The 12,929-nt window shown below is 32.4% G+C and overlaps 1 protein-coding gene across 12 annotated transcripts in view; it reads left to right on the top strand.

Annotated features, from left to right (window-relative positions):
- Positions 1–12,059, top strand: part of LOC144964255 (uncharacterized) — a 56,410-nt gene extending 44,351 nt beyond the window's left edge. For 4 of the 12 annotated variants that reach the window (XM_078898326.1, XM_078898322.1, XM_078898328.1 and 1 more), the window contains 3 exons: positions 1,066–1,788; positions 3,053–3,123; positions 7,128–7,471. In XM_078898326.1, coding sequence (XP_078754452.1) covers positions 1,066–1,788; positions 3,053–3,085 — 756 coding nt within the window. In that variant the 3' untranslated portion in view covers positions 3,086–3,123; positions 7,128–7,471. Of the gene's footprint in view, positions 1–1,065; positions 1,789–2,464; positions 2,489–3,052; positions 3,124–7,127 lie in introns of all 12 variants that reach the window. The other 8 variants (XM_078898323.1, XM_078898329.1, XM_078898325.1 and 5 more) reach the window with 2 other exon arrangements.
- Positions 12,060–12,929: the final 870 nt, after the last annotated feature.

Raw genomic sequence — 12,929 nt, 5'->3', positions numbered from 1 at the left:
ATTATGCTTTTCATCTGCTGTTATTCCGATTTCAATTTAGAATAGTGAAATTTCTGTCGTACGTGTTGCCTTATTCCCCCCTCGATATGACTGCTGATATTTCAATAGGCATAGGGCAAGCACTTCACCATTCTCGGTTTACCACCTTCTTCCCCTATCTCATCATTATGGTTCACAATAAAGTCACGCTTACAAGGATACACAGTAATCAACCCTTTTATTTTGTATTCACCCTTACGTTATACCTCACTCTAACAGCAGATATAAAAAGCTAAAACAGTATCTATCATTCAAAGCATGGATGCATTCTTTTTTTTTTTTTTTTTTTAATGTTTGATAATTCAAGCTTGTCATTCTTGATCCACGTGTAGCACCTAATAAGAGGGATCATAATAAAGTTTACTGGAATCGATATTATAAACAGTTGTGAGTTAAGTTTGAGAATTTAAACAAAAAAAAAAAAAAAAAAGAAAAACCAAAAGAACCCACCCCCCTAAAAAAAACCCACCTAAAAAAAAAAAAAACTATAAAAAAAACCCAAACAAAACAAAACTAATAAAAACAAATACAAAAACAAACGAAACAAGCAAAAAAAAAAAAAGACCAATAAAATGATATAAAATGGATTGCTAGTCGTGTAAAAGAAATATATATATATATAACATAAAAGAGAATAATTTTAAAAAAAGTCTGTATTATACCTTTTTTTCCAACATAAACAATTTTTTTTGGTTACAAAAAACTAACGAACAAAAAAAACCCCATAAATTTTAGCACTTTCCCTATCCATCCCCACAAATTTTGTAACCATTTTAATGTCTTCCACAATGATGTAATAATTAATTTGGTGTAACCAGGACCCTATATTTATGACGTCTAATAATATTTTAAAACATATTTATGGCTGGTCTTATCATTTTAAAGATTATATAGATGTACTTTTCTCCTTTACTATGGTATTGTTTTATACCATGCCATTTTCTAGATATTCAGTAAATATTTCTTAGAAAACTGCTATGAAAATCAAAGTGACACCTGATCCCCTCCCATAATTCCCTTGAACAGACGGACCCTTTTGATGAAGAAGAAACTCCATCAGAGCCAGAACGACTGAGTAGCCCACCCACCCCAAAGCGACGACCCCCAAAGCCCCCATTGCCCACATCACCCACTACCACCAAAACTTCCCCTGATTTGTCTTTACCTCCAAAAGTGCGAAATGAAAGTAGCACTGACAGCAATAATGGTGAGATCATGATTGATTTCCACCCAAAAGCTGCAAGCACAAAAGCATCAGTTAACCCATTTCTCCCTGAACGGCCTGCAAACCCACCTCCTTTGAGCTCAGCTCGCACATCGTCACTTCGGGCCAAAGCCAATGAGACAATACCTTCTCCTGTTGTGGCCAAATCCAACAATCCCTTTCACAAGGAAAATAATGAAGAGTCACTATCTGCACCACCGAAAAAGAGTCTAAATCCATTTTTGTCTGATGATGAAGAAGAAGAAGAGGAAGAAAAAGAGGAAACGGTCAGTAGGGCTGATAAAAAACAACACACACCTCCTGATCCTAAGACCAAGGTTCCTGCACCAGCTCCGAGGTTCAATTCTTCAGGTGGAGTGCTGCCTCCTGCTGGAAGCAAGCAGTCAAATGTGGACTCTCCCAACCACTACCCTAGCCTGAAAAAGAATCGACCTCCGCCTCCTCCCTCTCCTAGTCCCAGTCAGGAGAGCTCCAGTGGTGCCAAGGATGGAAATGGATCATCAGCAGCCAGTGTATCCCTTGTTGTAAGTTTCCCATCCATCTTCTAGCAGACCTAACCTATCTAGCTTTCCTTTCTGTCAGTCCTTGATGTATATATATTTTTAGATTATTACAACACTCCAGTTTTTAAGCAATTCTAAATGTTGCTTTAATTGCATAAGATAATCTATTACTAAACCCATGTGCAATGTTTAAAAGTAAAGTGTGACAATTCACAAAAGTTAAGCGACAAAAATCAAAGAATACAAGTTTTAATTCTACAAATAGAATCAAAGGATTAGAATTTCATTCTACAAATATTTTATGCCTGTTTTATATTAAGCCTAGTTTCATGTTTCATTACATGTTAATTTTGTTATTAATTAAAAGTTTTAAAAGGAAAAAAAAAGTATAGCATATCCAGTTATGGATCCAATTTTGAGATTTGAATCGATACCCAGCCTTTAATCCAACAATTCTGCAAAGTCCCAAAAGCTTTCTTAAATGATTCCAACTTCCTCCTCTGTTATGCATGCTGCTTCACGTGTATTGTCAAGTCATTTGCATGAGCCAGAATGGTGATGTCTTGATGTTTAATAAACCATTGATTGCCAGTTTATATTTGACAAATCAGTTTTCAGTCTTAGATTTTGCATATAATATTGTGAAATCAAAGTCGTTTTATTTTTGATGGTATCATATTTCTCAATTATTTTTAAGATGTAACAACTTGGATAGGAAATGGTATGTTTATTAAGATTACAAAGAGAAAAAAAATAATTTTTATTTTTTTATTATGATTGCTTTACTAAAAACAAACATATATATACTTGATAAAATTCAGTCAAGTTTCGTTTCACATTATTGTATCATTCTATTTATTCTTATCCTGAAACAGATTTCACAGATTAGATTTCTCATTTATTGAATATGTATTTAACAACTTCATTTTGTTAGTGTGTTAAATATGCAACGAGATGCCGTATATAAATACTATTAGATTATTATATTAGTATCTTTACCTTTACTAACAAACCCCTCTGAAACATGTGAGGATTTACAGTGGTTTGAGACAGAGGGTAGTTATTAAATGCAAATTTTCTGTACGAAACCATTGTAAATCATCATATGTTTTTATATATTACGGATTGCTAACATTCCCTAATTTTTTACTTGTTTTTTTTTTGGCTTGATATTACATATTACGCACAAGAATTTACTAACATTAGAGCTTAATCGTGTTTTATTCAACTAAGTATTTGTCTTTCCTTTGTAATGCATTTCCATTGTTATCACTGTCTTGCCCAGAGAGGTGGTCACCATAAAGGAGTCTATATGTAACAACAATCAATGTCGCTATAAGAAAGGTTCAAAAACAGGTGATTTTCTACACCATTTATTATCAACAGCTTCTATATCGTTTTTGATTGCAAAAGATTATGCAAAATTGCAATGAAAATCAAGCTCTTCTCTCTACCTAATTACACCCTCTTGTATGAATTTTTGATTTTGCAAATCACACTGACTGCTACCGTTGGCACTGCTGCTACAGTAATTATGTTATCATTCTCTTCCTCATTTCCATCCTCCTCCTCCCTTCCGCCTCCCCTATCTCTTCATTATCATCATCATCATCATCATCATCATCATCATCATCGTACTACATTATCATTATCTTTATATTTAAGATCACTTGCTAACAATTTTTTCATACCTCTTCAAAGCACCCAAAGCATCAATCACCACGACTTCCACAATCACTTCCAGTTTTGATACTTAGTCAAATTGTTACCGCTTATTTCTCATAATAATATCAAAATTGCACAAGCTTCCAGTGTTTCAAAATAAATAAAATATTAGTAGGTCTAATCCAGCTTGATTTTACTACCCACCCATAGTCCATAAAATACTGTTTAACATCCTTACCTACTTTGCATCAGATAAAATTTTAATATTGTTTTGTAGAATTATTTAATGGTTTTATTTGTTTTATTTTTCTTTTAATTAAAATTTATAAAGACGTTTTTTATTATATTTTAAAAATTTTAATTAAAATTTGTTGTTATTTAAATTTTAAAAAAAAGTATTTATTAGGAATCAGTACAAAAATAAATTGGTATAAATGAAGAATTTGTTCACCAACCTTAAACCTTTTATAACTTTTTGAGAGTATAACTTTTAAAATTGCATTTGACATGGATCTGAAATTGAGTTTAAAGGGACACAAAATTTGATAATGCAGGAATTTCATGAATTTGGTAATAGTTATACAGTTTACTCCAGCGAATTTTTGAGTAAGTGGATTTTATGTTTGAGTGGAGTATGAAGTAGGAAAACAAAACAAAACAGAGTGCTTTTTGCTTGAGTAAGTCATGGCAAGTTAAGTGGTTAGTAAGCTGCTGACTTCAACTCAATGTTAATTAGCTCTCCCTGTGTTTGTACAACCCCCCCCCCCAAAAAAAAAACCAAAAAAAAAAAAACAAAAAACAAAACAACAACCCAAAACAACCCAACAAAACACCCCCCCCCCTTCCCCCCAAAACAAAACAAACAAAAACAAACAAACAAAAACAAACAAACAAACACCCCCCCCCCCCCCCAAAAAAAAAAAAAAAAAAAAAAAAAAAAACAAAAAAAAACAAACAAAAAAACCCCCGAAAAAAGCCCAAAAAATCCCAGGAAACAAACAAAAGAAACACAACTTTATACACACAGTATGTTTTGGAAGGAAGATATGAGAAACATTCATTTTTGATTCAGAGTAAATTGGGAACTTTAGAATGGAGGAAATTCAAACATTGATTTCTCAAGCTTTTATAGAATAATTTAAGTACCAGAGATGAAATTGTTAATAAGTTTTATACTGAATTTATTTTTTATAGTGTATTCATCCTGATATTCGTGATAAAGAGAGGAGTTTGATTGTCATGTTTCATTCTAAATCATAATATGTGTATAGAGAAATATTTTAGTAAGTGTTATGTTTGATGCAAATGAAAGAAACTTAGTACACCCGCTTTCTTACTTTCAATGAGAAACTTAGCAGCAGTCCAAAATAATAATCTGTCAAGCTTCAGATGAAGGGATTTGCCACTAAACGCTTTATATCCAAACTGAGGCGAGCAAAGAAAATGCATGATTTTTATCCTGCTAGTAAGATGGTTTTAGTTTCGTTAGAATATGAAATAAAAGAGTATAACAAATAAAGAAAAAGAGAAACAGATAGTAAAAAAAAAAAAAAAGAGTAAAATTGACTGAATTCAGATTTTTTAAAATAACAGACTTGACTAACACAAAAAGAAACTGGGTTCAATTAGCAGCCATTTTTATTCTCACTGCTCTCCACCCTACAGGGAAGGGGAGCTGAGTTAGTTAGATGTGGCAAAAGTATGTTGTGATAAGTTACTATCCAATCCAAAGCAATGGGTTAGTCGGCAGCTGTTAAAATTTGGAGAAAGCATGAAAAAGTCAGCTCTTTTAATACATAAATTGACAATAAACATTTCATCAGCACTGCAAAGACTTAACAGAATGAACCAATTTTAGTTCCTTAATGTTAGTAAGTGTCAGGTATTTTACACATCAAAACACTGATCATTTATATTGCGCTATAGCCACTAAACATGCTCAAAGTGCTTTACAAGGGGTCCTTATCCAACAGCAACACTTAACATATTGGATAAGACATGATGTCAATATCACAATTTTTTTTCTGCCCGAGACAACACTGTTGACGGCCAGATCATCATTTTACACATGAGGACGGTGAGAGAATGTGAGTAAAAAAGCCTTTTCCAAGGACTCAACTATGCATCGTTCAGAGTGGGACACACAGGACCGTCCGATCCAGAGGGTGTGTCATACCACAAGAACACATAGCCGCACCATGGTAAACACAGTCTGTTGAAGGGATCTTGCTGTCACAAGAATTGCAGGCTCTCTTTTCAACTTTACCTTCATGGCTTGCCTTGTTTTTCCTTTTCATTCTTCCATTGATGTACACTTCTTTCAATATTTTATAAGTTGTCATGGAAAGAAATTGTTTCATTTACGTAAGTTATAAGACGGATTAATGGATTTTATGACTAATGATGTTACACAGTTGAAAAACAGAAACTAGGTAGAAAGAATCTTGATGGGAACAATCTTGGAGGTGTGGCGGAAGTTTTGAGTTTCAGAATATCTGATCTGTTAAATGGTTATAAAGCACTTTGTGAAAAGAAACTTCACCTGGCACATAACTCAATTTGTGAAAAAATATCAACTTCTTATATAAATAAATATGGTTATAATGTATTTTTCGAGAGAGAGAGAGAGAGAGAAAAAAAAACTAACAGTATGATTTAAAGTGGTCCTCGCAGAGTCATTACAAGAAATAAACAAATGATTTGGGGATTTTGGAGCATAACAAGTTTTGCAATTAAATACAAAATACAATTAATGGGAATAATAGTTCAATTGTTGTAGAAGCTTCAGATATCTTTATTATCCTTCACTTTTGGATTTAAAGCTTAAGGAAGTACATTTGATTGGCAATGGTTGAGACAACTAGGACTTTGTTACACTGATCTTTAAAAAAAAAAGTATGATAATTACAAATTTGCCCCCTTCGTTTCCTTTCAACGTCGGTAAAAATGCTTTAAAAAAAGGTCTTTTCTTCTCTCTGATTGACAATGGCCTGTGTATATTATCAAGAATACATTTGCATGGACATGTAGCCATCATTAGTTGCTAACAATAACTATAATGCATAGTTATCAGCAAAACGAATTTTATACTAAAAATATTTTGCCCTACATAACAATAAAGATTAATCCAGAGATTTTACCTTGTTACTCATTTAAGATAATATAAAAAACAACTCAAAATTCACAAATGTCATCTTTCTTTTTTATTTTTATTTTAAAAAAAAACCTGGACATATTATAATAATTCTAAATGTGTAATCTTAAACTGTAACATTAATTTATATACTGACAATTTATTGCGCATACATATTTAAACAAGCACATTTAATGAAGATATGCGTTTATTTATAAAATCTATTATTATTGGACATCAAACATGTACAGAGTAATAAAAATATATTCATATTTAGATATAGATTAATGGCTATGAATGATTTAAAGTCTTAACAATCTTGAACTTTCATTTCACAAACTTGGAAAAAAAAAAGGTTGAATGTAACTGCATGATTTTATTTACCAGACTAACTATAAAGGTATTCATCATTTTAAAGCATTGGTTCCCGTTATATGCAATTAACAAGGATTGATTTATATGTAACATTCAGCATTATTTAACTACGCACACATACACACGCACAAAAAAAAAAAAGAAAGCTCAATCAAAATTAAATTGTTTTGTTTTGTTTTTTTCTCAGGAAACATCATTTACTAACACAGAGGCAGTGACTCGTAAGATGACCAGTGTAGGAGGTACAAAGATGACAGGCGTCAATCAGGTGATTACCATTAACAGATCGAGGAATGACAGCACAGCATCCCAAAATTCTTACAGCTCCCCTTGGATGGTGTCATCAGCCACTGGCAAGGACGGCAAAAAGACAGAGAGGAAAGTTACTCTCATGACAGAGTTGTGAGGAGGGCAATTTAAGTTTCTATAAAATTCTGTTGTACACATTGATTCAGTTGGAAGAATGAGAGTTTAAAAAAATATAAATTAAGAACAAAAAAAAAAAAAAACAACAAAAAACAAAACAAACAACACTATTTTGTTTGAAAGTTTGGAGCTATAATTTAAAGAGGTTGTAAGTTTGATAAGAGAAATATACTCTTTTGTTGACTTGGGATATTGAATTAAAAGGTAAGAAAATCTCTCCTCCTTATATCATTGAATTTTCAATATCTTTATTGGACTCAAACTAGAGCTTTTTATTTGTTTTGAGTTGTGAATGAAGATGTGAATGACAGTCATTATTATGCTTACCTTTGTCACATGGCCACAATCACTAGATTTCCTTATTGACAAACTTACTCATTGGTTTTAATGATCATGGCATTTTAAGATTGTTTTAGTAGATGAGCTGTTGAGAATAATTTATTGTTTTAATGGAATCAAAGTAAAATGTTATAAACTTAAAATACAGTAAGGCCTCTCTAATCAGGAAATGTCAGTAGCCGCTAAAGTCACCCCAATGAACTGGATTTCCCAGGGAGGTGTAGATTTTGGTTGTCCCACAAGCCTTTAAGAACTTAAGTCCTGCTCTCTTTTCATCATAATCTCTCTAATGTGTAGCTATGAAATAGGCTGAATAACAAGTACGGACTTCAACAAGCTGGTCTAACAAAGAAAGTAATCTATTCTAAACTAGAGACATCCAAAATTTGAATGTCAACTGGGCAGATGTAGTTGTCTACACCATGAATAAAAGAATGCACCATTGATTGCCCACACAAGAAATCAGCTCTGCCCCAATATCTTTACTTTTGAGGTCGGTTTCAAACCTGACAAGATAAGAGATGGTAATACATGCACAATCTTGAGTCAACAGTATTGTCCCGCATCTTTGAATTTGACTGTAAATGTACGAGACCTGTTTCACACCCCGAAAGACAAAGGGCAATGTAGTAAGCATTGACACAGGCTGCAAAATAATTCACCCTTATTTAACATGTGTTGAGTACATTTACCTATTTTTGTTTTTGGTTTGGCCATTTACATAGTGACAACTTTTGATTGGACTTTCCTGCTCTGTTTACATTGTTCATATGATATTTTGAAGTGGACAATTTAGGAAACTTGCAACAAAATCTTTAATATGAGTGTTGGGCTTAGATAGTGTTCCCCGGATTGGCTAGATTAACCAGCAGAGTTGTAATTTATATGGAGAAAATTCTGTTCCCTGGGATTTCATCCTAATTTGTTGGATTTCCCAATTGGAGAGGTTCCCGATTTCGAGGTCCCACTGTAGTTTCTTCTTTTATCAACCCTGATACTTAAAAGAAAAAAATATTTCTATCAATTAACATCCTGTAAAATCTAAAAAATAAAGGTTTTATTTATCCTCTCAATTGCTTTTTCTTATCCCCCCTTCCCTTATTCTATTCTCTTCCATTTAATCTCTTCACTGCGTTTATATTTAGCTTAAGTTAACCATTCACTGCATAATATAAAGCAATACGAAATGTCGTGCCTCTCATTCTCTGTAATGAGATACAATTGAATGGTTCTCTTTAGTTTGCAATCTTTTTAATTTTGATTCAATTTGATTGTTATATATTAATGTATAAATTAGTCTAGACACCAGATTAAGAATGCAATGCTTTGTATAATGCTTTGAAAATATTTTTAAAGATAATGAATATTGTCACTTACATCAACACCATGCCATTGTATGTCTCAAGTTATTCAAAACATGATAAAAGAAGATATTGTTAGTTCTAAAATTTCAATCTCATTGGTAACAATTTTAATTTGAGTGTTTTATTCCCTAGTTAGTCTTGTCCTCTTTCTTGTTTTTACTGCTATACATAAAATTTTAAAGCAGATGTAAATTTTTTCTTTTTTCTTTTGTATAAATGCCTGTGGATTGTAAATCATTGAGAAGTCAGGTCTTTTTGCTTTTAGTTTGTGTGGCTATGCAGTTTCATTTTAACCTTATTATGAGACATTTTATAGGATCGCGTAAACAGTTTTTATTAAACCATTTTTTTGTTATCATCTAGTAACAACATCTCGAGTAAACAACATCTCGAGTAGCAAGAGGAATAGGTATGAGTCATAAGAGGTTTCTCCTCTCTCAGATAAGTCTTTGAAATCGTAGATTAATACTGGTAACTTTAACTCTTTGACATGTGAATTTTTCTTGACATTTTTTCTAGATTTCTCATACTACTTCCCTTCAGGGCGGAGGCACAAAGGCCCCCCTTGGGCCAATGGATTCTTCATTGTAATATTCTCTATCCCCCTTATACCATTTATTCTTTTCATGTAGCTTTGTGTTCTTGTTCTTGACCATTTTGTTTCCCCTGGACCTTGTCTGGAGTCTTTACTGAGAGGCATAAGTTAGATGGGTTTATTATTTTTTTTATGACAGATGATACTGTTTTTAAAAAGTCATCTCTCCATAATATATTTTGTCATTTGAAAGATCTTTGATATTTTTCTTATTCAATCCCTTGGCAGAGATTCTATGGCAGTGTCCATGGAGACTTTTAGATAGTTGCAGACTAGCTACACATTGCTCTCATGATTACTTATGAACACTGTTGAACTCGTCCCCTTTGTCTTACATTATTCTCAGGTCCTTAATAGCTCGATCGTAATCTTTGGACTATTCTATAATCTTCCTTTTTACTGTCGCTAAAATGACTTTAAAACGTTGCAAGTGCTATTAAACCCCGTAAAACAAAAGCTGGAAGCATCAAACAACATTCCACACGCTTATCAATACACTAGTTAAGATAGAAGTTGAAGTTCATATATATCTGTCAACAAGGTTCTGGTTGTAATGGACAATATACCTATATACACTGAGGTTGTTTTTAAAGATGGAAATTGTGATGATTTTTTTAAACCCGTTTACTACACGTTTTGTAAAGTTTGGATCTGATTTACTAGTAATATGTTTTTTATATTTTAAAAAAAGTAAGTGATATACATTCCATATCAACCAAAGTCAATAAAGACTAAATTCATTATTAAAAGTGTTTAAGTCATTTATTACTTAATGTTTCGGATCCAGGGAAATTGGGACTTGGAATGCTCTGAATAGATTTTCCTTCTCGTCCCTGGGTAAAAAGAAAAAAAGCAAAACAAACCCCAATCAAGTGAACTGTCAAAGAATAAAGAGAAATAGGAAAGATTGGGAAGATTTTGTGGTATGTAGATTTGAAACAAAATTGAAATGGTCAAAAATATTGAATGCTCTTCATGTTTTAATATTTATTAATAGTTCATTTTGTTTTAGATGGTACCTGGTTACCCAGAAGGATATTCATGAACTGGCGTTTTCAGTGAATGGAGTATATAAAATGAACCAAATCTTGTTTTCCTTCCCAAACATTCCGAATATCAAAAGGAGGAACTGCTGACTGAGAGCGGTTTTCTCTGTTCCATTATGTTGTGTTTTTAAAAAAATGAATTGGATGCCTTAAGATTACTCCATTCCTTGCCATGGGTTGTGCATTTTAACAACCATTGCTCCACCGTGTTTTTGAAAAAAATATGGATTAGGTTTTTTGTTTTTTTTTAAACCGACATGGATGCGTTATGTAGGTTTTTAAACAGTATCAGTAACTATGTGTAATGTTTTTAGACGTTGAAGTTTATTGCATCAGATGATAAGCAATGGTAAATCGTGTAATCACTGACTGTGGAATTAATAAGAGAGAGATGAATGTTTGTGTCATGATTTATGTATTGTTGTTATTTTTTTGTTTACAGGTGCTCTGGTTCAGGGTATCGTTTACAATAATATGATTTAATAATAATTTATATTTGCAAAATTTTTAATTTTTTTTTTTTCAATTCAACTCCATGTTGCTACACTTTGCAAAAATTACGTTTTGAATGTGCTAGAAATATATTAGATATGAACGGTTACTATACTTTCTATACGTGTTGTCGCCAACCTTTATGGTTATCCGAATTGTTTTTTAAAAGCATTTTGTCACTGAATTTAGTTATATTTCTCTGATTGCATTTTACTTCAATTCATAAGCTTACACGTCAGTATATATTATTTGTATTTGTATGATGTGATTGTAAAAGTGAAATGAGAGAGAGAGAGAGAGAGAAAGAGAGAGAGAGAGAGAGAGAGAGAGAGAGAGAGAGAGAGAGAGAGAGAGAGAGAGAGAGAGAGAGAGAGAGAGAGAGAGAGGGGGGGGGGGGGTGGAGAGAAGGAGAGAGAAAACAGTGAATTTTATATTTTTATGTGTAATGTGTACAATTGGATGCAATTATTATTGTTCACACGAAGAAAAAAAATGATTGTGCCTGGTTTATTCAACAACATTCAATTATTATCAATTTTATTCCAGCTATTTTACCATATTATTAAGATTTATATATTATTTTCACTGTTATGCTTTATTAAATTTTTTGAATCATATCATCAGCTAACACGTTCTATGACATATATTGTGAAATAAAAGTTGTTTTACAGCAATTTTATAATATACCTTTTAATAAATTTACTGTATTTTCAAATGAATTGAATGATGTATCTACCAAGATTTAACTTAAAGGTTTTTATTTTTTCTTTGTTTTAAATCTTTTAAGATATATATTTTAAAAAAATATTAACTCAAGATAGATTTCGAAATGTTTAAAACGCTTAAAAAAAAACAAAGCTTTTTTTCTAAGATGTCCAAAAACAACAATTTCAACTGTTACTTTAAGGTAAATACTCCTGTCCTTAGAAATTATTCGTGGTAATGATAACATTAAGAAGAGGAAACAACGTTTGATTTTTATCTCACAAGATTATGATGGAAATTGGAGGAAGGCAGTTGTCCCTCTTTGAAATTTCTGAAGCTTTGACTCTCAAATAGCCAACAATGCTTATCTTTTATCTGATTGGATCTAGTAAACCTTGTTGACCTCTAAGATCCATGGTCTTTGCCATTATCCTCCTTCTTATCATCCATCCTCTTCATTTCCTCCTCCTCCTCAATCATTATTATTATCATCATCGTTATTTTTGTTTTTCTCTCCGTCATCGATGGTGATGATGGTGGTGATGATGACAAGCGCCGTAAAACCTTTAAAAACAAACAAACATACATATAGAAGCTGGCAAAGCGGTATAGAGAAGATTCGCTAAAATAAAATTGACCATCTAAATCACATATCTTTTATCAAAACCTTATGAGATCAGCTACAATCTTTACTCATTGTTACATTGCAGTCATGAACGTTTGCAACTTTTGTCGCTGTCTATTGGTTGTAGTGCTGTTTAGATAGGCATCTTTTCCTTTTAATGTCTTTGTCCCTTTACTTTATACAATCACCTTAATAAAAACCGAATGGATGCTAGTATCTTCATCATCATCACCATCACCACCACCACCACCACCACCATCATCATCATCATCATCATCATCATCATCATCATCATCATCATCATCATCATCATCATCATCATCATCATCATCATCGTCATCATCATCTCTGATACTGATATAGACAGACTCGCTCTTTTTGCCTATCAGGCTCATTC

The sequence above is a fragment of the Berghia stephanieae genome, chromosome 2 (genome assembly GCF_034508935.2).
Source record: "Berghia stephanieae isolate SIO BIC M18660-M18661 chromosome 2, UCSD_Bste_1.3, whole genome shotgun sequence".
In the NCBI taxonomy this organism is placed as follows: Eukaryota; Metazoa; Mollusca; class Gastropoda; order Nudibranchia; family Aeolidiidae; genus Berghia; species Berghia stephanieae.
This window is presented reverse-complemented; position numbering and strand designations above follow the sequence as displayed.